Source organism: Triticum aestivum, chromosome 5D, assembly GCF_018294505.1.
Source record: "Triticum aestivum cultivar Chinese Spring chromosome 5D, IWGSC CS RefSeq v2.1, whole genome shotgun sequence".
Classification (NCBI taxonomy): Eukaryota; Viridiplantae; Streptophyta; class Magnoliopsida; order Poales; family Poaceae; genus Triticum; species Triticum aestivum.
Window position 1 is genome coordinate 100,082,949 of NC_057808.1, and position 25,149 is coordinate 100,108,097.

General features: G+C 44.9%; 1 protein-coding gene across 1 annotated transcript; it reads right to left on the reverse strand.

Annotated features, from left to right (window-relative positions):
- Positions 1-22,444: 22,444 nt before the first annotated feature.
- LOC123119683 (scarecrow-like protein 34) lies at positions 22,445-25,149 on the reverse strand (the record flags this gene model as incomplete). Its single annotated transcript, XM_044539571.1, is given in 2 exon segments — positions 22,445-22,801; positions 22,885-25,149. A coding segment is annotated over 1 exon segment (2,140 nt), but the record flags the coding sequence as incomplete, so codon positions are not given.

The following is a 25,149-nucleotide window of genomic DNA, read 5'->3' on the forward strand; positions in this document are numbered from 1 at the left end:
GGAAATGATGTAGAATTTTCTGGAAAGCATAAAGGAGTGTTTGAACGGAGATTTTCAAAGAAACACCTAGGTGACGCTGCTTACATATTGGGCATCAAGATCTATAGAGATAGATCAAGACGCTTGATACACTTTCGATGAGTACATACCTTGATAAGATTTTGAAGGAGTTCAAAATGGATCAGTCAAAGAAGGAATTCTTGCCTGAGTTGTAAGGTATGAAGTTGAGTAAGACTCAAAACCAGACCACGGCAGAAGATAGAGAGAGAATGAAAGTTATTCCCTATGCCTCAGCCATAGGTTCTATATAGTATGCCATGATGTATACCAAACCTATTGTGTACCTTGCCATAAGTTTGGCAAAGGGGTACAATAGTGATCCAGGAGTAGATCACTGGACAACGGTCAAAATTATCCTTAGGTACCTAAAGAGGACTAAGGAAATGTTTCTCGGTTATGGAGGTGACAAAGAGTTTGTCGTAAAGGGTTACGTCGATGCAAGCTTTGACACTGATCCAGATGACTCTGAATCTCAATCTGAATACATATTGAAAGTGGGAGCAATTAGCTAAAGTAGCTCCGTGAAGAGCATTGTAGACATAGAAATTTGCAAAATACATACGGATCTGAATGTGGCAGACCCATTGACTAAACTTCTCTCACAAGCAAAACATGATCACACCTTAGTACTCTTTGGGTGTTAATCACATGGTGATGTGAACTAGATTATTGAATCTAGTAAACCCTTTGGGTGTTGGTCACATGGCGATGTGAACTATGGGTGTTAATCACATGACGATGTAATCTATTGGTGTTAAATCACATGGCGATGTGAACTAGATTATTGACTCTAGTACAGGTGGGACTGATGTCTACTACACAACCTTCTTCTTGTAGACGTTGTTGGGCCTCCAAGTGCAGAGGTTTGTAGGACAGTAGCAAATTTCCCTCAAGTGGATGACCTAAGGTTTATCAATCCGTGGGAGGCATAGGACGAAGATGGTCTCTCTCAAACAACCCTGCAACCAAATAACGAAGAGTCTCTTGTGTCCCCAACACACCCAATACAATGGTAAATTGTATAGGTGCACTAGTTCGGCGAAGAGATGGTGATACAAGTGCAATATGGATGATAGATATGAGTATTTGTAATCTGAAAATATAAAAACAGCAAGGTAACAAGGGGTAAAAGTGAGCGTAAACGGTATTGCAATGCTAGGAAACAAGGCCTAGGGTTCATACTTTCACTAGTGCAAGTTCTCTCAACAATAATAACATAATTGGATCATATAAATATCCCTGAACATGCAACAAAGAGTCACTCCAAAGTCACTAATAGAGGAGAACAAACGAAGAGATTATGGTAGGGTACGAAACCACCTCAAAGTTATCCTTTCTGATCGATCTATTCAAGAGTCCGCAGTAAAATAACATGAAGCTATTATTTCCGGTCGATCTATCATAGAGTTCGTACTAGAATAACACCTTAAGACACAAATCAACCAAAACCCTAATGTCACCTAGATACTCCAATGTCACCACAAGTATCCATGGGTATGATATACTATATGCATCACACAATCTCAGATTCATCTATTCGAACAACACAAAGAACTTCAAAGAGTGCCCCAAAGTTTCTACCGGAGAGTCAAGACGAAAACATGTGCCAACCCCTATGCATAAGTTCATTGAACCAGCAAGTTGATCACCAAAACATACATCAAGTAGATCACGTGAATATCCCATTGTCACCACAGATAAGCACATGCAAGACATACATCAAGGGTTCTCAAATCCTTAAAGACTCAATCCGATAAGATAACTTCAATGGGAAAACTCAATCCATTACAAGAGAGTAGAGGGGGAGAAACATCATAAGATCCAACTATAATAGCAAAGCTCGTGATACATCAAGATCGTATCACCTCAAGAACCTGAGAGAGAGAGATCAAACTCATAGCTACTGGTACATACCCTCAGCCCCGAGGGTGAACTACTCCCTCCTCGTCATGGAGAGCGCCGGGATGATGAAGATGGCCACCGGTGAGGGATCCCCCCACCGGCAGGGTGCCGGAACAGGGTCCCGATTGGTTTTTTGGTGGCTACACAGGCTTGCGGCGGCGGAACTCCCGATCTATTCTGTCCCCCAAAGATTTTAGGGTATATGGGAATATATAGGCGAAAGAAGTCAGTAAGGGGAGCCACAAGGGGCCCACGAGGGTGGAGAGCGCGCCCGGGGGGTGGGCGTGCCCCCCTGCCTCGTGCCTTCCTTGTTGCTTCCCTTACATGCACTCCAAGTCCCCTGGATTGCTTCTGTTCCAAAAATAACTCTCCCGAAGGTTCCATTCCGTTTGGACTCCGTTTGATATTCCTTTTCTTCGAAACACTGAAACAAGGGAAAAAACAGGAACTGGCACTGGGCTCTGGGTTAATAGGTTAGTCCCAAAAATAATATAAAAGTGCATAGTAAAGCCCATTAAACATCCAAAACAGATAATATAATAGCATGAATACTTCATAAATTATAGATACGTTGGAGACGTATCAGGGACACTGAAGGAAATATGCCCTAGAGGCCATAATAAAGTTGTTATTTATATTTCCTTATATCATGATAAATGTTTTTTATTCATGCTAGAATTGTATTAACCGGAAACTTGATACATGTGTGGATACATAGACAAAACACAGTGTCCCTAGTGAGCCTCTACTAAACTAGCTCGTTGATCAAAGATGGTTAAGTTTCCTAACCATAGACATGAGTTTTCATGTGATGAACGGGATCACATCATTAGGAGAATGATGTGATGGACAAGACCCATCTGCTAGCTTAGCATAATGATTGTTAAGTTTTATTGCTATTGATTTCTTCATGTCATATACATATTCCTTTAACTATGAGATTATGCAACTCCCGGATACCGGAGGAATACCCTGTGTGCTATCAAACGTCACAACATAACTGGGTGATTATAAAGATGCTCTACAGGTATCTCCGAAGGTGTTTGTTGGGTTGGCATAGATCGAGATTAGGATTTGTCACTCCGAGTATCGGAGAGGTATCTCTAGGCCCTCTCGGTAATACACATCATGATAAGTATACCTGGCCATCCCTCGGGCCGTGTCGGGCTTTGGGCCGGGCCAACCAAAGCCCGACACAAAAACCCAGGCCCGAGCCCGGCCCGGCCGGCCCCAGCAGTCGGGCCTAAAAATCGGGCCTGAGCCCGGCCCATCGCGCTAAAAGCCCGCTGGGCCTCGAGCCATGGGCCGGGCCTCTTCCTTAAACGGCGAAATCAATGGGCCCGGGCCCGGCCCGGCCCGGCCCGGGCTTCGGGCTCAAAACCTAGGCCCAAGCCCGGCCCGTGGACAAGGCCAGGTCGGGTCAGGCCGACCGGGCCAGGCTGCCCAGGGCCAGGACTAATGATAAGCCTTGCAAGCAATGTGACTAATGAGTTAGTTACGGGATGATGTAATGCAGAAAGAGTAAAGAGACTTGCCGATAACGAGATTGAACAAGGTATGAAGATACAGACGATCGAATCTCGGGCAAGTAACATACCGATGACAAAGGGAATAACGTATGTTGTGATTACGGTACGAACGATAAAGATCTTCGTAGAATATGTAGGAACCAATATGAGCATCCAGGTTCCGCTGTTGGTTATTGATCGGAGAGGTGTCTCGGTCATGTCTACATAGTTCTCGAACCCGTAGGGTCCGCACGCTTAACGTTTGATGACGATTTTGTATTATATGAGTAATGTGATTTGGTGACTGAATGTTGTTCGGAGTCTCGGATGAGATCACGGACATGATGAGGAGTCTCTAAATGGTCGAGAGGTAAAGATTCATATATAGGACAATGATATTCGGACACCAGAAGTGTTCTGGGGGTACCGGGTACATATCAGGTCGCCGGAAGGGGTTCCGGGCATCCCCCCGGCAACTACATGGGCCTAATGGGCCAAGAAGGGGACAGACCAGCCCCTAAGGGGCTGGTGCGCCCCATGTACGCCAAAATAGGGGGAAGGAAAGAGGAGAAGAGAGAAAGGAAGGGGAGGGATTCGGCCTCCCCCTTCCTTCTCTCCTCCCTCCTCCTTCCTTCCCCCTCCGGATGAATATGGAAGGGGGGAGGCCGAATTGGGAGGCGCCCAAGTAGGATTCCTCCTACTTGGGGCACCCCCTTGGCTGCCTCTCCTCCCCTCCAACCTATATATATGAGGGGAGGGCACCGCTAGAACACACAACATTGATTCCTAGCCGTGTGCGGTGCCCACCTCCACAGTTTACGCCTCCGGTCATATTCACGTAGTGCTTAGGCGAAGCCCTGCGCGGATCACTTCACCATCACCGTCACCACGCTGTCGTGCTGACAGAACTCTCCCTCGACACTTTGCTGGATAAAGAGTTCGAGGGACGTCATCGAGCTGAACGTGTGCAGAACTCGGAGGTGTCGTACGTTCGGTACTTGATCGGTCGGAACAAGAAGAAGTTCGACTACATCAACCGCGTTATCAAACGCTTCCGCTTTCCATCTACGAGGGTACGTGGACACACTCTCCCCCTCTCGTTGCTATGCATCTCCTAGATAGATCTTGCGTGAGCATAGGAATTTTTTTGAAATTGCGTGCTACGTTCCCCAACAGAACAGCGGAGGGAGGATCAGGGACCAACTCCACAGAGATGCAACACCACAACCTGTAATTCCACCAAGTGAAAAAATAGGCAAACCAAAGTATGCCACTAGATAGAATGGAAGATTTTAGTTGAAATGCAGCTAAAGATCATGGCAAACTTGTAGCTAGCTAGATACCAATTTGAAAGCAAGTTTCAGACTTAGAGAATTTCTACATGGCAACAAATGGCATGACATGAATGCACATGTAACACATGGCAAAACATGCTTACTGAACTAATTCAAATGACCCCTATATCAATGACAATCATCATGACAAGTTGACAAGTATTAACAGATTTTCAGACTTAGTGATATTTGCATAGTGGCAGAAAACAGATCATGATGCAACCATTGAGGCAAGTAAAATATATGCTACAATAGTTTTTCATGGCAACAAAGAGCATGGCAAGCAAGTACTAATTACCCTCAACAAAACACCCTTACTGATCATGATCCAAAGATGCACATATTTGTTGCAGACCACAAGGAAAAATGCAAAGTAATTATACTGCCAATTTCAGACTTCGAGAAAAATAGCATGATCAAACTTTATTAAAAAAAATATGTCCATTAAGATCACTCACACACATACATCATTCTATATCCATCCGGAGAACTATATAACATACATCATTCTACATATCCATCCATCATTCATCCATCGATCATTCTAACATACATCACTTTTTATTTGGTTTTCTTTTCCTTCTTCATTTTTTTCATAACATATATACATCATTCTACATATCCATCATTCATCTACACACAAAATTAAATACATAAATTCATCTAAGTTATACATATTCATCTAATTAACTTACATATATATGTATGTGTGTGTGTGTGTTCAATCCAGCACCGGCGGGGCTCCTACGCCGGAGATGTACGGGGCGGCGGCTAGGTGGGGGGTGGGCTCGGGGAGGGGCGGCTGGTGAGGTCGAGGCGATGGCGGCAATGGTGGACGGGGAGAGGGGGTTTCGATCGATTCAAGGGAGGAGAGAGGGGGAGAGGGAGGAGATATATGGCTCATAGCGCTAGCTGGCTCGGCGGCGATGCCGAGGTCGAGGGTGCCGGCGAGGTCGAGGTAGACGTACGGTGAGGTCAAGGGAGACGTGGAGTGGCGGCACGACGGTGACGAGCGGCAGCCTGGCAGCATCAGGGCTCGGGGAGGAGGCGCGGGTGGCATGCATCGGGGGCGGCGACGACGAGGGCGGGCTCGGGGGCGGCGGCCTGCTCCGGCAGCCTGGCGGCATCGTGGTGTGTGGGCGTCGAGGAGCAGATGTCCTTTGGAATTTTCCCAAGTGCTGCTTATACACATACCTTTAGTCCCGGTTGGTGGCTCCAACCGGGACGAAAGGGAGGCCTTTCGTCCTGGTTGGAGCCACCAACCGGGTCTAAAGGTCAATTTCAGCAGCCCAAAGGGCGGGAAGCCCGGGCCTTTAGTCCCGGTTGGTGTCTCAAACCGGGACGAAAGGGGGGCCTTTCGTCCCGGTTGGATCCACCAACCGAGACTAAAGGGCTATTCCTGGCGCGGCGTCGGGGCAGTGGAAGTTTAGTCCCACCTCACCAAGCGAAGGGCGCTTGCACCAGTTTATAAGCCCCGCTGCGGCATCTTTCCCAAGCTCCTCTCTAAAGCAGGCAGTACATGCCTAACCTCTCTGTCCTATGGGGCCTACCTGCCCACGGGCCTGCATCCTGGCCCACGTAAAATTGGGTTTCTAGTCGTATGCAGGCCGCGGTGGCCCAGTAGGCGAGCACTTTTTATAGTTTTTGCGGTAGGCCTTTAGTCCTGGTTGGTGCCACCAACCGGGACTAAAGCTAGGTTTTAGTTTAGTATTTTCTATTAAGCTAGTAATGTTATATTTTTCTTTTTTGTTGAGTTATTAGTTTGGTATTTTTCTTTTCTATTTAGTTATTAGTTTAGTATTTTTCTTTTCTGTTAACCTAATATGCATCATTCAAAGGCACATCATCAATTTTCAACCCTTTTCTGACTTCATTTGCTATTTTATGCATTTAATGATTTTTTAGCTAAATGACCCTGAAATTGAAAAGCACTACAAATGAATTCTGAAAAGGTTGAAACTTAGCATGGTATCATAATTTCATGCACATAGCATGTGCTAAAAAAGTTGAGACGGTTACGGCAAAAACTGGATGCACTCCGTGTACAAACTGGACAATCTCTTTCGAAGTATCAGGGCTTTGGACAAAAACTCATCTATTACAAAAGGGATTTCATTTTTTTACTTATTTTTAACTCCAGACTTTTTGTGCGTTCAATATGCACCATTAAAAGCCACATCATCAATATTCAACCATTTTCTGACTTCATTTGCTATTTTTCATGCATTTAATGATTTATTTTGAGCTAAATGACCCTGAAATTGAAAATCACTACAAATGAACTCTGAAAAGGTTGAAACTTGGCATGGTATCATAATTTCACCCACATAGCATGTGCTAAAAAGTTGAGAGGGTTACGGCAAAAACTGGATGCACTCCGTGTACAAACTGGACAATCTCTTTCGAAGTATCCGGGTTTCAGACGAGAACTCATCTATTACAAAGGGATTTCATTGTTTTGACATGTAAGTACAGTGATATTCTAGATCAAATCCATCATCAGAATAGTTGTGGAGCATAACTATGGCTTTCAACCCAGAATCAAAGGCGCAAAATATTCGGTTATCTTGTATACGTCGAACAGTTACTTGAACAATCGTACCATCTGATATGTTGTCTTCACTAGAGAGGCACTTTTCTTCGCATATGTCCCTTGCTTATTGCGCCGTAACCATGGATAATCTTCATCGTTTAACATGATGCTTGGGTCAGCCTTCACTTTGAAGGGAGGAATTTCATGAAACTTTTCATAATCTTCAGACATGTCTATCTTGTCCTCCACTCCCACGGTGTTTCTTTTCCCAGAAAGAACAATGTGGCGCTTTGGCTCATCATATGATGTATTCGCTTCCTTATCTTTTCTTTTTCTCGGTTTGGTAGACATGTCCTTCACATAGAAAACCTGCGCCACATCATTGGCTAGGGCGAATGGTTCGTCTGTGTACCCAAGACTGTTGAGATCCACTGTTGTCATTCCGTACTACGGGTCTACCTGTACCCCGCCTCCTGACAGATTGACCCATTTGCACCGAAACAAAGGGACCTTAAAATCATAGCCATAGTCAAAGTTCTCATATGCCCACTATGTAACCATAATATGTGTCCTTTGCCCTATTGGTTGCTGCATCAAAGCGGACACCACTGTTTGGTTTGGTGCTCTTTTTATCTTGGGTGATCGTGTAAAATGTATTCCCATTTATCTCGTACCCTTGGTAAGTCAATACAGTCAAAGATGGTGTCCTGGCCAGCAAGTACAGCTCATCTCCAACAATGTTGTTACCCATGAGATGTGTTTGCAACCAACCGCCAAAAGTCCCGATGTGTTCACGTGTAATCCAGTTGTCAGACTGCTCCGGGTGTTTGGAGCAAAGAATATTCTTGTGTTCATTGATATACGAGGTCACCAAGGTAGAATTCTGTAGAACTGTGTAGTGTGCTTGAGCCCAAGACTACCCGTCCCTACATATTATTGAATCCGCTCCTAGTGTGCCTTATCCACTCAGTCTCCCCTCATACCGCGATTGAGGGACACCAATCGGCTTAAGGTACAGAATAAAGTCAACACAAAACCCAATGACCTCCTCTGTTTGATGGCCCGTGGAGATACTTCCTTCCGGCCTAACACGATTACGAACATATTTCTTTAAGACTCCCATGAACCTCTCAAAGGGGAACATATTGTGTAGAAATACAGGACCCGGAATGGCAATCTCGTCGACTAGATGAACTAGGACGTGCGTCATTATATTGAAGAAGGATGGTGGGAACACCAACTCAAAACCGACAAGACATTGCACCAAATCATTATGTAACCTTGGTAGGATTTCTGGATCGGTTACCTTCTGAGAGATTGCATTGAGGAATGCACATAGCTTCACAATGGCTAATCGAACGTTTTCTGGTAGAAGCCCCTCAATGCAACCGGAAGCAATTGCGTCATAATCATGTTGCAGTCATGAGACTTTAGGCTCTGAAACTTTTTCTCTGCCATATTTATTATTCCCTTTATATTCGATGAGAAGCCAGACGAGACCTTCATACTGAGCAGGCATTCAAAAAAACATTTCCTTCTCTTCTTAGGTAAGAGCATAGCTGGCAGGACCTTGATACTACTTTGGATGCATGCTGTCTTTTTCGTGCACAAGTTGCTGGTCCTCCCGTGCCTCCGGTGTATCTTTTGTCTTCCCATACATGCCCAAGAAGACTAGCAGGTTCACGCAAAGATTCTTCGTCACGTGCATCACGTCGATTGCAGAGCGGACCTCTAGGTCTTTCCAATAGGGTAGGTCCCAAAATGTAGATTTCTTCTTCCACATGGGTGCATGTCCCTCAGCGTCATTCAGAATAGATTGTCCGCCAGGACCCTTTCCAAAGATTACTTGTAAAATCCTTGACCCTATCAAGTGTATCATCACCACTACGGAGGACGGACTTCTTCTGGTGATCTGCCTCACCTTTGAAATGCTTGCCTTTCTTTCTCAAGAGATACTTGGTCGGAAGAAATCGATGATGTCCCAGGTACACATTCTTCTTGCATTTATCCAAATATATACTTTCGGTATCATCTAAACAGTGCGTGCATGCGTGGTATCCCATGTTTGTCTGTCCTGAAAGGTTACTAAGAGCAGGCCAATCATTGATGGTTACAAACAGCAACGCTTGTAGGTCAAATTCCTGCTGTTTGTGCTCATCCCACACACGAACACCTTTGATATCCCACAGCTATAAAAGTTCTTCAACTAATGGCCTTAGATACACATCAATGTCGTTGTCGGGTTGCTTAGGGCCTTGGATGAGCACTGACATCATAATGAACTTTTGTTTCATGCACAACCAAGGAGGAAGGTTACAGACACATAGAGTCACAGGCCAGGTGCTATGATTGTTGCTATGCTCCCCAAAAGGATTGATGCCATCTGCACTTAAACCAAACCATACGTTCCTTGCGTCATCTACAAAGTCCCGCCACTTTCTCTTGATTTTTCCCCACTACGACCCGTCAGCAGGTGCTCTCAACTTCCCGTCTTTCTTACGGTCTTCCTTGTGCCATCAGATCAACTTGGCATGCTCTTTGTTTCTAAAAAAACATTTCAACCGTGGTATTATAGGAGCATACCACATCACCTTGGCAGGAACCCTCTTCCTGGGGCGCTCGCCCTCAACATCACTAGGGTCATCTCGTCTGATCTTATACTACAATGCACTGCATACCGGGCATGCGTTCAAATTCTCGTACTCATCGCGGCAGAGGATGCAGTCATTAGGGCATGCATGTATCTTCTGCACCTCCAATCCTAGAGGGAAAAGAACCTTCTTTGCTTCGTACGTGCTGTCAGGCAATTCGTTATCCTTTGGAAGCTTCTTCTTCATTATTTTCAGTAGCGAACCAAATCCCTTGTCAGATACACCATTGTCTGCCTTCCATTGCAGCAATTCCAGTGTAGTACCGAGCTTTGTATTGTCATCTTCGCAATTTGGGTACAACCCTTTTTGTGATCCTCTAACATGCGATCGAACTTCGACTTCTCCCTTTCACTTTCGCATTCTCTCTGTGCATCAGCAATGAACCGGCGAAGATCATCATCGTGCACATCTGGTGCCTCTTGATCTTCAGCTTCCCCGTTGCAGTATCACCGTATTCAGGGAACATAGGATAGTTGTCATCATCCTCTTCTTCTTCATTGTCTTCCATCATAACCCCTCTTTCTCCGTGCTTGGTCCAAACATTATAGTGTGGCATAAAACCCTTCTCAAGCAGGTGCAAGTGAACGGTTTTCGAGGAAGAGTAATCCTTCATATTCCCATAGATAGTACATGGACAACACATAAAACCATTCTGCTTGTTTGCCTCAGCCATCTTGAGAACATTATGCAGGCCCTCAATGTAGTCGGAGGTGCCCCGATCACCGTACATCCATTGTCGATTCATCTGCATGCATTATATAATTAAGTATATCAAAAACTATTACAGAACATCATGAATAGAGAAGTGACCAAATTAATACAAGTTCATCATTACATTAAAACCAAAGTATAGTAGTGATCAAATGTTATTACTGAAAAAATAAATACATAAATTTCATACATAGTTCTCATAGAACAACATACAGCTCTCTAGAGCATCTAATTAAAACATACGTTGAAACTAACATACAACGATGTAAAATATTTAAATGCAACAACAAATATGATCAAAATCGCAATTAAGGTGCCAATTGATCCAACAACATAATGATATCAAGCCTCATTATCAATGGCATATTTTCTAATCTTCCTAATCTTCAAGTGCATTGCATCCATCTGGATCTTGTGGTCATCGACGACATCGGCAACATGCAACTCCAATTTCATCTTCTCCTCTTCAATTCTTTTCAATTTTTCTTTCAAATAATTATTTTCTTTTTCAGTCAAATTTAACCTCTCGACAAGAGGGTCGGTTGGAATTTCCGGTTCACATACCTCCTAGATAAAAACATCTATGCCATGTTGAAGGAAATATGCCCTAGAGGCAATAATAAAGTTATTATTTATTTCCTTATATCATGATAAATGTTTATTATTCATGCTAGAATTGTATTAACCAGAAACTTGATACATGTGTGAATACATAGACAAACAGAGTGTCACTAGTATGCCTCTACTTGACTAGCTCGTTGATCAAAGATGGTTATGTTTCCTAGCCATAGACATGAGTTGTCATTTGATTAACGAGATCACATCATTAGGAGAATGATGTGATTGACTTGACCCATTCCGTTAGCTTAGCACTCGATCGTTTAGTATGTTGCTATTGCTTTCTTCATGACTTATACATGTTCCTATGACTATGAGATTATGCAACTCCCGTTTACCGGAGGAACACTTTGTGTGCTACCAAACGTCACAACGTAACTGGGTGATTATAAAGGTGCTCTACAGGTGTCTCCAAAGGTACTTGTTGGGTTGGCGTATTTCGAGATTAGGATTTGTCACTCCGATTGTCGGAGAGGTATCTCTGGGCCCACTCGGTAATGCACATCACTATAAGCCTTGCAAGCATTGTAATTAATGAGTTAGTTGCGGGATGATGTATTACGGAATGAGTAAAGAGACTTGCCGGTAACGAGATTGAACTAGGTATTGAGATACCGACGATCGAATCTCGGGCAAGTAACATACCGATGACAAAGGGAACAACGTATGTTGTTATGCGGTTTGACCGATAAAGATCTTCGTAGAATATGTGGGAGCCAATATGAGCATCCAGGTTCCGCTATTGGTTATTGACTGGAGAGGTGTCTCGGTCATGTCTACATAGTTCTCGAACCCGTAGGGTCCGCACGGTTAACGTTACGATGACAGTTATATTATGAGTTTATATGTTTTGATGTACCGAAGGAGTTCGGAGTCTCGGATGAGATCAGGGACTTGACGAGGAGTCTCGAAAAGGTGGAGACGTAAAGATCGATATATTGGACGACTATATTCGGACATCGGAAAGGTTCCGAGTGATTCGGGTATTTTTCGGAGTACCGGAGAGTTACGGGAATTCGTATTGGGCCTTAATGGGCCATACGGGAAAGGAGAGAAAGGCCCCAAAGGGTGGCCGCACCCCTCCCCATGGACTAGTCCAAATTGGACTTGGGAGGGGGGCGCCCCCTTCCTTCTTTCTCCTTCTCCCTTCCCTTTTCCTACTCCAACAAGGAAAGGAGAAGTCCTACTCCCGGTGGGAGTAGGACTCCCCCCTTGGCGCGCCCTCCTCCTAGGCCGGCCGCCTCCTCCCTTGCTCCTTTATATACGGGGGCAGGGGGCACCCCATGGACAGACAATTGATCATTGATCTCTTAGCCGTGTGTGGTGCCCCCCTCCACCATATTACACCTCGATAATATCGTAGCGGTGCTTAGGCGAAGCCCTGCGTCGGTAGAACATCAACATTGTCACCACACCGTCGTGCTGACAAAACTCTCCCTCAACACTCGGCTGGATCGGAGTTCGAGGGACGTCATCGAGCTGAATGTGTGCTGAACTCGGAGGTGCCGTGCGTTTGGTACTTGATCGGTCGGATCGTGAAGACGTACGACTACATCAACCGCGTTGTGTTAAACGCTTCCGCTTTTGGTCCACGAGGGTACGTGGACAACACTCTCCCCTCTCGTTGCTATGCATCACCATGATCTTGCGTGTGCGTAGGAATTTTTTTTGAAATTACTACGTTCCCCAAAAGTGGTATCAGAGCCAGGTTTTATGCGTTGATGTTATATGCACGAGTAGAACACAAGTGAGTTGTGGGCGATATAAGTCATACTGCTTACCAGCATGTCATATTTTGGTTCGGCGGTATTGTGAGATGAAGCGGCCCGGACCGACATTACGCGTACGCTTACGCGAGACTGGTTTCACCGTTGCGAGCACTCGTTGCTTAAAGGTGACTGGCGGGTGTCTGTCTCTCTCACTTTAGTTGAACCGAGTGTGGCTACGCCCGGTCCTTGCGAAGGTTAAAACAGCACCAACTTGACAAACTATTGTTGTGGTTTTGATGCGTAGGTAAGAACGGTTCTTGCTAAGCCCGTAGCAGCCACGTAAAACTTGCAACAACAAAGTAGAGGATGTCTAACTTGTTTTTGCAGGGCATGTTGTGATGTGATATGGTCAAGACATGATGCTATATTTTATTGTATGAGATGATCATGTTTTGTAACCGAGTTATCGGTAACTGGCAGGAGCCATATGGTTGTCGCTTTATTGTATGCAATGCGCCATGTAATTGTTTTACTTTATCACTAAGCGGTAGCGATAGTCGTAAAAGCAATAGTTGGCGAGACGACAACAATGCTACGATGGAGATCAAGGTGTCGCGCCGGTGACAATGGTGATCATGACGATGCTTCGGAGATGGAGATCACAAGCACAAGATGATGATGGCCATATCATATCACTTATATTGATTGCATGTGATGTTTATCTTTTATGCATCTTATCTTGCTTTGATTGACGGTAGCATTATAAGATGATCTCTCACTAAAATTTCAAGATAAAAGTGTTCTCCCTGAGTATGCACCGTTGCGAAAGTTCTTCGTGCTGAGACACCACGTGATGATCGGGTGTGATAGGCTCTACGTTCAAATACAACGGGTGCAAAACAGTTGCACACGCGGAATACTCAGGTTAAACTTGACGAGCCTAGCATATGCAGATATGGCCTCGGAACACTGAGACCGAAAGGTCGAGCGTGAATCATATAGTAGATATGATCAACATAGTGATGTTCACCATTGAAAACTACTCCATTTCACGTGATGATCGGTTATGGTTTAGTTGATTGGGATCACGTAATCACTTAGATGATTAGAGAGATGTCTATCTAAGTGGGAGTTCTTAAGTAATATGATTAATTGAACTTAAATTTATCATGAACTTAGTCCCAATAGTATTTTTCAGATTATGTTGTAGATCAATAGCTCGCGTTGTTGCTTCCCTGTGTTTATTTTTGATATGTTCCTAGAGAAAAATTATGTTGAAAGTTGTTAGTAGCAAAGATGCGGATTGGATCCGTGATCTGAGAATTATCCTCATTGCTGCACAGAAGAATTATGTTCTTGATGCACCGCTAGGTGACAGACCTATTGCAGGAGCAGATGCAGACGTTATGAACGTTTGGCTAGCTCAATATGATGACTACTTGATAGTTTAGTGCACCATGCTTAACGGCTTAGAATCGGGACTTCAAAGACGTTTTGAACGTCATGGACCATATGAGATGTTCCAGGAGTTGAAGTTAATATTTCAAGCAAATACCCGAGTTGAGAGATATGAAGTCTCCAACAAGTTCTATAGCTAAATGATGGAGGAGAATAGCTCAAGCAGTGAGCATGTGCTCAGATTGTCTGGGTACTACAATCGCTTGAATCAAGTGGGAGTTAATCTTCCATATAAAATAGTGATTGACAGAATTCTCTAGTCACCATCACCAAGTTAGTAGAACTTCGTGATGAACTACAGTATGCAAGGGATGACGAAAGTAATTCTCGAGCTCTTCGTGATGCTGAAATCGACGAAGGTAGAAATCAAGAAAAACATCAAGTGTTGATGGTTGACGAGACCACTAGTTTCAAGAAAAGGGCAAAGGAAAGAAGGGGAACTTCCAGAAGAACGGCAAGCAAGTTGCTGCTCAAGTGAAGAAGCCTAAGTCTGGTCCTAAGCCTGAGACTAAGTGCTTCTGCTGCAAAGGGACTGGTCACTGGAAGCGGAACTACCCCAAGTATTTGGTGGATAAGAAGGATGGCAAAGTGAACAAAGGTATATTGGATATACATGTTATTGACGTGTACTTTACTAGTGTTTATAGCAACCCCTCGGCATTTGATACTGGTTCAGTTGCTAAGAGTAGTAACTCGAAACGGGAGTTGCAGAATAAACAGAGACTAGTAAAAGGCGAGGTGACGATGTGTGTTGGAAGTAGTTCCAAGATTGATATGATCATCATCGCACACTCCCTATACTTTTGGGATTAGTGTTGAAACTAAATAAGTGTTATTTGGTGTTTGCGTTGAGCATGAATATGATTTGATCATGTTTGTTGCAATACGGTTATTCATTTAAATTAGAGAATAATTGTTGTTCTATTTACATGAATAAAACCTTCTATGGTCATACACCCAATAAAATGGTTTGTTGGATCTCGATCGTAGTGATACACATATTCATAATAATGAAGCCAAAAGATGCAAAGTTAATAATGATAGTGCAACTTATTTGTGGCATTGCCGTTTAGGTCATATTGGTGTAAAGCGCATGAAGAAACTCCATACTGATGGGATTTTGGAATCACTTGATTATGAATCACTTGATGCTTGCGACCCGTGCCTCATGGGCAAGATGACTAAAACGTTGTTCTCCGGAACTATGGAGAGAGCAACAGATTTGTTGGAAATCATACATACAGATGTATGTGGTCCGATGAATATTGAGGCTCGTAGCAGGTATCATTATTTTCTGACCTTCACAGATGATTTGAGCAGATATGGATATATCTACTTAATGAAACAGAAGTCTGAAACATTTGAAAAGTTCATATAATTTCAGAGTGAAGTGGAAAATCATCGTAACAAGAAAATAAAGTTTCTACGATCTGATCGTGGAGAAGAGTATTTGAGTTACGAGTTTGGCCTTCAGTTAAAACAATGTGAAATAGTTTCACTACTCACGCCACCTGGAACACCGCAGTGTAATGGTGTGTCCGAACATCGTAACCATACTTTATTAGATATGGTGCGATATATGATATCTCTTACCGATCTACCACTATCGTTTTGGGGTTATGCATTAGAGACAGCTGCATTCACGTTAAATAGGGTACCATCTAAATCCGTTGAGACGACATCTTATGAACTGTGGTTTGGCAAGAAACCAAAGTTGTCGTTTCTTAAAGTTTGGGGTTGCGATGCTTATGTGAAAAAGTTTCATCCTGATAAGCTCAAACCCAAATCGGAGAAATGTGTCTTCATAGGATACCCAAAGGAGACAGTTGGGTACACCTTCTATCACAGATCCGAAGGCAAGACATTCGTTGCTAAGAATGGATCCTTTCTAGAGAAGGAGTTTCTCTCGAAAGAAGTGAGTGGGAGGAAAGTAGAACTTGATGAGGTAATTGTACCTGCTCCCTTATTGGAAAGTAGTTCATCGCAGAAACCAGTTTCTGTGACGCCTATACCAATTAGTGAGGAAGTTAATGATGATGATCATGAAACTTCAGATCAAGTTATTACTGAACCTCGTAGGTCAACCAGAGTACGATCCGCACCAGAGTGGTACGGTAATACTGTTCTGGAGGTTATGTTACTAGACCATGACGAACCTACGAACTATGAAGAAGCAATGGTGAGCCCAAATTCCGCAAAATGGCTTGAGGCCATGAAATCTGAGATGGGATCCATGTATGAGAACAAAGTATGGACTTTGGTTGACTTGCCCGATGATCGGCAAGCCATTGAAAATAAATGGATCTTCAAGAAGAAGACTGACGCTGACGGTAATGTTACTGTCTATAAAGCTCGACTTGTTGCGAAAGGTCTTCGACAAGTTCAAGGGATTGACTACGATGAGACCTTCTCACCCGTAGCGATGCTTAAGTCTGTCCGAATCATGTTAGCAATTGCCGCATTTTATGAAATCTGGCAAATGGATAAACAAAACTGTATTCCTTAATAGATTTATTAAAGAAGAGTTGTATATGATGCAACCAAAAGGTTTTGTCAATCCTAAAGGTGCTAACAAAATATGCAAACTCTAGCGATCCATCTATGGACTGGTGCAAGCATCTCGGAGTTGGAATATACGCTTTGATAAGTTGATCAAAGGATATAGTTTTATACAGACTTGCGGTGAAGCCTGTATTTACAAGAAAGTGAGTGGGAGCACTACAACATTTCTGATAAGTATATGTGAATGACATATTGTTGATCGGAAATAATGTAGAATTATTCTGCAAAGCATAAAGGAGTGTTTGAAAGGAGTTGTTCAAAGAAAGACCTCGGTGAAGCTGCTTACATATTGAGCATCAAGATCTATAGAGATAAATCAAGACGCTTGATAAGTTTTTTCAATGAGTACATACCTTAACAAGATTTTGAAGTGGTTCAAAATGGAACAGTCAAAGAAAGAGTTTCTTGCCTGTGTTACATGGTGTGAAATTGAGAAGACTCAAAGCCCGACCACGGCAAAAGATAGAAAAAGAATGAAAGTCATTCCCTATGCCTCGGCCATAGGTTCTATAAAGTATGCCATGCTGTGTACCAGATCTATTTATACCCTATGCTGATTTTGGCAAGGGAGTACAATAGTGATCTAGGAGTAGATCACTGGACAGCGGTCAAAATTATCCTTAGTGGAATAAGGATATGTTTCTCGATTATGGAAGTGACAAAAGGTTCGTCGTAAAGGGTTACGTCGATGCAAGTTTTGACACTAATCTAGATGACTCTAAGTCTCGGTCTAGATACATACTGAAAGTGGGAGCAATTAGCTAGAGTAGCTCCATGCAGAGCATTGTAGACATAGAAATTTGCAAAATACTTACAGATCTGAATGTGACAGACCCGTTGACTAAAATTATCTCACAAGCAAAACATGATCACACCTTAGTACTCTTTGGGTGTTAATCACATAGCGATGTGAACTAGATTATTGACTAGTAAACCCTTTGGGTGTTGGTCACATGACGATGTGAACTATGGGTGTTAATCACATGGTGATGTGAACTATTGATGTTAAATCACATGGCGATGTGAACTAGATTATTGACTGCAAGTGGGAGACTGAAGGAAATATGCCCTAGAGGCAATAATAAAGTTATTATTTATTTCCTTATATCATGATAAATGTTTATTATTCATGCTAGAATTGTATTAACCGGAAACTTGATACATGTGTGAATACATAGACAAACAGAGTGTCACTAGTATGCCTCTACTTGACTAGCTCGTTGATCAAAGATGGTTATGTTTCCTAGCCATAGACATGAGTTGTCATTTGATTAACGGGATCACATCATTAGGAGAATGATGTGATTGACTTGACCCATTCCGTTAGCTTAGCACTCGATCGTTTAGTATGTTGCTATTGCTTTCTTCATGACTTATACATGTTCCTATGACTATGAGATTATGCAACTCCCGTTTACCGGAGGAACACTTTGTGTGCTACCAAACGTCACAACGTAACTGGGTGATTATAAAGGTGCTCTACAGGTGTCTCCAAAGGTACTTGCTGGGTTGGCGTATTTCGAGATTAGGATTTGTCACTCCGATTGTCGGAGAGGTATCTCTGGGCCCACTCGGTAATGCACATCACTATAAGCCTTGCAAGCATTGTAATTAATGAGTTAGTTGCGGGATGATGTATTACGGAACGAGTAAAGAGACTTGCCGGTAACGAGATTGAACTAGGTATTGAGATACCGACGATCGAATCTCGGGCAAGTAACATACCGATGACAAAGGGAACAACATATGTTGTTATGCGGTTTGACCGATAAAGATCTGCGTAGAATATGTGGGAGCCAATATGAGCATCCAGGTTTCGCTATTGGTTATTGACTGGAGAGGTGTCTCGGTCATGTCTACATAGTTCTCGAACCCGTAGGGTCCGCACGCTTAACGTTACGATGACAGTTATATTATGAGTTTATATGTTTTGATGTACCGAAGGAGTTCGGAGTCCCGGATGAGATCAGGGACTTGACGAAGAGTCTCGAAATGGTCGAGACGTAAAGATCGATATATTGGACGACTATATTCGGACATCGGAAAGGTTCCGAGTGATTCGGGTATTTTTCGGAGTACCGGAGAGTTACGGGAATTCGTATTGGGCCTTAATGGGCCATACGGGAAAGGAGAGAAAGGCCCCAAAGGGTGGCCGCACCCCTCCCCATGGACTAGTCCAAATTGGACTAGGGAGGGGGGCGCCCCCTTCCTTCTTTCTCCTTCTCCCTTCCCTTTTCCTACTCCAACAAGGAAAGGAGAAGTCCTACTCCCGGTGGGAGTAGGACTCCCCCCTTGGCGCGCCCTCCTCCTAGGCCGGCCGCCTCCTCCCTTGCTCCTTTATATACGGGTGCAAGGGGCACCCCATGGACAGACAATTGATCATTGATCTCTTAGCCGTGTGCGGTGCCCCCCTCCACCATATTACACCTCGATAATATCGTAGCGGTGCTTAGGCGAAGCCCTGCGTCGGTAGAACATCAACATTGTCACCACACCGTCGTGCTGACAAAATTCTCCCTCAACACTCGGCTGGATCGGAGTTCGAGGGACGTCATCGAGCTGAACGTGTGCTGAACTCGGAGGTGCCGTGCGTTCGGTACTTGATCGGTCGGATCGTGAAGACGTACGACTACATCAACCGCGTTGTGTTAAACGCTTCCGCTTTCGGTCTACGAGGGTACATGGACAACACTCTCCCCTCTCGTTGCTATGCATCACCATGATCTTGCGTGTGCGTAGGAAATTTTTTGAAATTACTACGTTCCCCAACACATGTTGGTCAGCATAATTTTCATAAACACTAAATAAAATAAATAGTTATAAAAGATAATATACCACATCCGAATCATAGACCGGATGAGAGCCGACGGGGGCGGATACCAAAACCATGGCACTATATAATAACAAACGATAATAAAAGTAAGAAAATTATACAAGTAGCTATCTAAATCATACAAGTAAGAATTTTTTTTTTCTTTTAAAAAGAAGATAAGAACAAGAGGCTCACCACGGTGGTGCCGATGACGAGATCGGGGCGGGCGATCGACGGCACTGAGGACAGGGACGGGGACGGGACGACACCCTACACATGTGCAGACTCTAAGGAGTTAATTTTGTTAGACAATGTAAATGTGTACGTGGTGGTGCAGTATAAACCACGTACATGTATAGTTGGGTTGCGCGTTGTACTCTAGGTAGTTTAGGTTAGTTGGGATTGATCTCTATCTTGTATAGATCTTAGCTTGAGGATCAATCCCCTAACAACCTGAACTACCGCCCTTGTACCTATGATCTATAAATAACACGCAACGCGTCCCTGCGAAAGCATACGCTTCAACCATATTTACAAATTTGAGCTCAAATTGTGCATCTAAATCAAATGAACTCCCAATATACTCCTCCACTAAAACCCACAAACCACTCTACTTCTAGAGCATTTGAAATGACCTAAACTAGCAGTGAGAGATGAAAGAATGAAGGAGCTAACCTTTTTGAACACTTGTGTAGTTGGTGCACCGTCAAACCTAGATAAATCTTAGGGAAAATGTAGTTTGGAGGTCGAGCTTGGAGAGGAGAAAACTTAAGTGTGACACCAACTGGGACTAAAGACCTACCCTTTAGTCCCGTTTTCAGACACCAAAAGGTCCCAGTTAAACCGGGACTGGTGCCCTGCCAAGGCCCGGCCAGCGTCCTAGCCGCTCAAACCAGAACTGATGCTTCCATTAGTCCCGGTTCATAACACGGCCGGGACTAATGCTCTGATCTGGCCAGGACCAAAGCCATATTTTCTACTAGTGTAACGTTCCACATTCTGTTGGGGCATTATATCCCCTGAGAGGTTGTATCGCCAGATACGTTCTCTGGGTATCCCAGTTGAGAACCCATAACTCGACGACTGTATGAAAGTTGCCTACAACGTAAAGAACACGTACGTGGAAATTCTCTATTTTGAAAAACATGTACACGCAAATGGAGCCCAAAGATCACCATCGATCTGTTCCTCGAGAAGAAGAAAGATCCGGTCACTGGATCTGGATTTTGTCAACGAGGTATCTTAGTACGAATGCCTGCCCCCCGAGGCATTCTTTAGCGTGGAATCATGTGCAGGTGTATAGTGATTGCAGATGTGTGTCGCAAGCAGTGACCTCGTCTACATGTGCACCAAGAATATAAAAACTATGGCAGATATAAAATTGCCGAGGCAAACCCAGACAAAACTTCTTGAGGGAGGGCATTATCTTTTTAGTCTGGTCATTAAAAAAAACTTAGCGTATTTCCTGAAAATATAAAAACATACACCAACAGAGTATGTACCGAGCAGATAACTGAATGATAAAACACAAAACATGCAAAAGTAGTTCAACTAAACAGGAACAGCACAAATTCACAAATCACAATGAACTCACACATTGTAGCTAAACCGGGTGCCTACTTCTGGAATGAAGATCCTTCGGCTCGCCTTCGCTTCTTGCACAAGAAGTCTATCAAATTACTGGAGAGAACTCCATAAGCTCAAGGGAGCACTACCGTTATACTACCTCCGTAAAAAAATATAAGAGCGTTTAGATCACAACTTTACAGAGAGAGTACTAGACAACCTATTGCACCATGTCGCCCATTTCTTCAGGTCAGGATCAGCTCATACGGTGTCCGAGCTAGTGTACTAATCTCCTACGGTGCCATATTCGCTTTGATCTTCCAAAAAAAAAACACAACCTGGGCAATATCAAAACAAGATCACAGTCCCAATAGTATATATCTGCACTGCTGCACAAAGGTTCGATCGATGCATGCACCCTGACCGGCGGTCTCTATCTCAGCTTGTTTTGCTCAGCTTGTCATGTGGTCCAACCATATTCTTTTGCCCTTGATTATCTTTTCTAGGAGGAGCAGCACCAGGTACTCTGCATGTCTTGTGCTACCCCCATGTTATTTCAGCATCGCTTGATCCTCACAATCTTGTTAAGAATTCCCTGGGATTCGGTTCAGGTGTGGAACTAAACTATTCTGGCATTTCACTTTCCCATACACCATTGGGTTCTACCAGGAACTGAAATGTGATGTCCCAGATCATCGGTCTATGGAACCGTCACAAATCAAATCATACTGACTGAAAGCTTAAAGCTAATTTCTCTCACAATTATTGAGATAGCAATGCATAGGCATGAGCTGTATCATTCAGTGTCCATTTTGTCTAGAGGGGGAAAAGGTCCTTAGTCACCTGCCTCCCAGGATTCCATAAAACCAGAGAGGTGGCCTGTTTTTGCTGAATCCATGACAGGTCCCAACCATGCCAAGCGCCAAACAATCTGAATAAACTCTGGACAACCGACCCAGCTTTGCTTACTGCACAATTACGAAGAATCTTATGCTGAGCTATGTCAGAGCTTCAGATATGTGCGCAAAATAATTGGTTTCCTGCATGAATTAATCATGAAAGGATGATTCTCATGGTACAAAACATAATAGACTAGCCAAAGCAAGGTTCATCAAGTTTTTCATACAAATGTTACTGCCTGCCACAGTGCACTATGCACACAGAACACAGTGACTAGTGTGAATTACAACCTGATCAACTGACTGGATTGATCACAGGCACGTATCAGAATTCAGCAAACATCATCCATCCAGATCAGGACACCAAAGTCTAAACTCTACACATAGCTAGGCATCAGGCGGCAACATGACTACAACATAGTAATTCACAATACATAAAACCATGCATATATCTTGGGCTACCCATCTCTCTCATGACCTGCATCACACAAATTGGCCCTATGAGCAGAATCACCTGCATGTCGGAATGCCAAATATGCACCAAATTCAGGAAAGGCGTACCTCAAGAAACTGCATCCACTGATCCAAGGCTACTTAACTAGACCATGGTCCATACACAACACACAGACATTATATTGACATAACTAGAGCTATAAGCATTGCCAAGTGAAAACGCCAGCTAAAATTTATGAGCTAGCATCGTTTGCCGTCCATGTCGAGATGGCATAGAGGATGCGTCCTTTCCATCCTTGCAAGAGCCAGTGCTGATCTATATCAATCACAAAGTCCTTGTGGTAGCAGTTCTTGACCTTGTCTCTCGCTAGCTCAATGACCTCTGGATTCAATGGCAGCAGCTTCAAACCTGCCCGTTGATTCCTTACCTGCCATTGCTTATACGTCTCAGGACGCTCCACCCTATCTGTACCCTCACAGGCAATGACATTCAGGGCAGCACGCCCAAGGATGTTCTGCTCAATCAGCATCCTCTGTTCGTTATCCCTTGGGGTGGTTGTGTCCAGAACATCAAAAAGGGCCGAGTAGTAGAACAGAACCTCCCGAAACCGTGTCACAAAGAATGGGGCACTGAATGAGCCATTCACGATTGCATGGATGAATGTGTGGGGCTGCATCTTCCTGATGTTCTTGAGCACAACATCCCTTGGGCTCTCAAGCACAACGCTCTCGTCCATCAAGTTCTTGAATTGAAACAAGGAGTTAACAATGAGTACCTCATCAGGATCAATCTTCAAATCCTCTTTGCGGAGCGACTCCATCTTTGCCGTCGCGATGGCCCGGTACTCGAACGGCACATTAAACTCATGGGCATACTTCTTGAGCCTGCGCCCTGTCTCTTCAATCCGCTCTGTTGGCCGGAACCCAGGCTGAGGGAGATCAATACCAGTGATCCTTACATCTGGCGGCCCTCCAGGCCTTGTTGATATCCGTCGCAGAAAGCACGGCCACTGGAACCCATATTGTATACCATAATCGATGATATGTATCTTCTTCTTCCCCAAGGAGGCATTATAGATTGTACTGTTTGAGAATAGGAAAGACACCTTCTTGAAACAGATGGCTGCCATGTACAGCTGGTAAGCTTTGAGCATGTCCACAGCTGAGATGCGTGTTGCCATGAGCGACTGGTGTACGAGGCCACCTGTGCCCGCCATCCGCGCCTGCAGGCCCTCCGCAAAGCAATGCGCGAGGCGCTGAGTCCCGTCGCCATCAGGGCGAGCATGCAGCTTGATCTGCTTCAGCAGCTCTGTAGCGCTCCGGCGGTCATCTGTGGCAACAGCCTGCGCGCAATGGATGAGCAACGTGCGCAGGTCCACCACATCGGAACCACCACGCCGGCCCCTCCCCTTGCCATTGGCCCCTTTCCCGCCGCCGCTATCATTCTTGGCCACCGCCTCCTGCATGGCGATCCGCAGGTTCTGCATCTGCACGATGCACATCTCGTCTGAGGGCATCAGCATCCTGTCGAACATCTCCCGTGCAGAGACGTCATCTCCCAGCGCACTCTGCTTGCTGCTCCTGCCACCCTCCTGCTCCAGCTCGTCATCATGGTAAGGGTTCTTCCGACCTCGGCCGCCACCAGAGTTGGCCGAGACCGCATCCACCGCCTCCTCCTTCTTTACGCTGAGCACAGCCGGCGCCGGCGCAGGAGCTGCGTGGCCATTGAACCCAGCGACGAGTTTGTCCTCCCTGGGCAGGAACTTGTTGCCCTCCTCGACGCCCTTGAAGAACTGGCCAGAGGAGGCCTCGAGGTCGATGACGAGCTTGTCCTGACTGGGCAGGAACTTGTTGGCCTCCTGCATCCCCTTGAGGAAGGCGGAGCTCATGAGGTCGGAGTTGGCGCCGCCACCGAAGAAGGCGGCGGGATCGAGGTCGACGGGCTCGAACTGGAAGCGGTCGTAGGAGTCAACGGCGGCGGGCGTGGGAGGCAGCTGGGCGGCGTTGCCGACGGAGGCGTCGGAGGGGGAGCACGGGGAGACGGCGCGGTTGTTGCTGTCGTCGGACGTGGAGTTGGAGGAGGGATCGGAGAGGATCTCGAGGAAGGGCTGCTGCGCCTCGATGAGCGCGGGGTTGTCGGGGAAGTCGTAGAAGAACTTGTCGTCGATGTCCTCCTCCATGAGTATGCGGGAGATGAAGGGCAGGACAAGGTCCTCCGGCGTGGAGGAGGGGGAGTCGCCGCCGCCGCCGCCTCCACCTCCCCCGTGGCCGTCGGAGGATTGCTGCTGCTGCTCCTGCTCGTGGTGCGGGGTCGGGGGGAGGTCGAGGTATTCGGAGGGCGAGCCGGGGATGAGGTCGGAGAGGTAGAGGTTG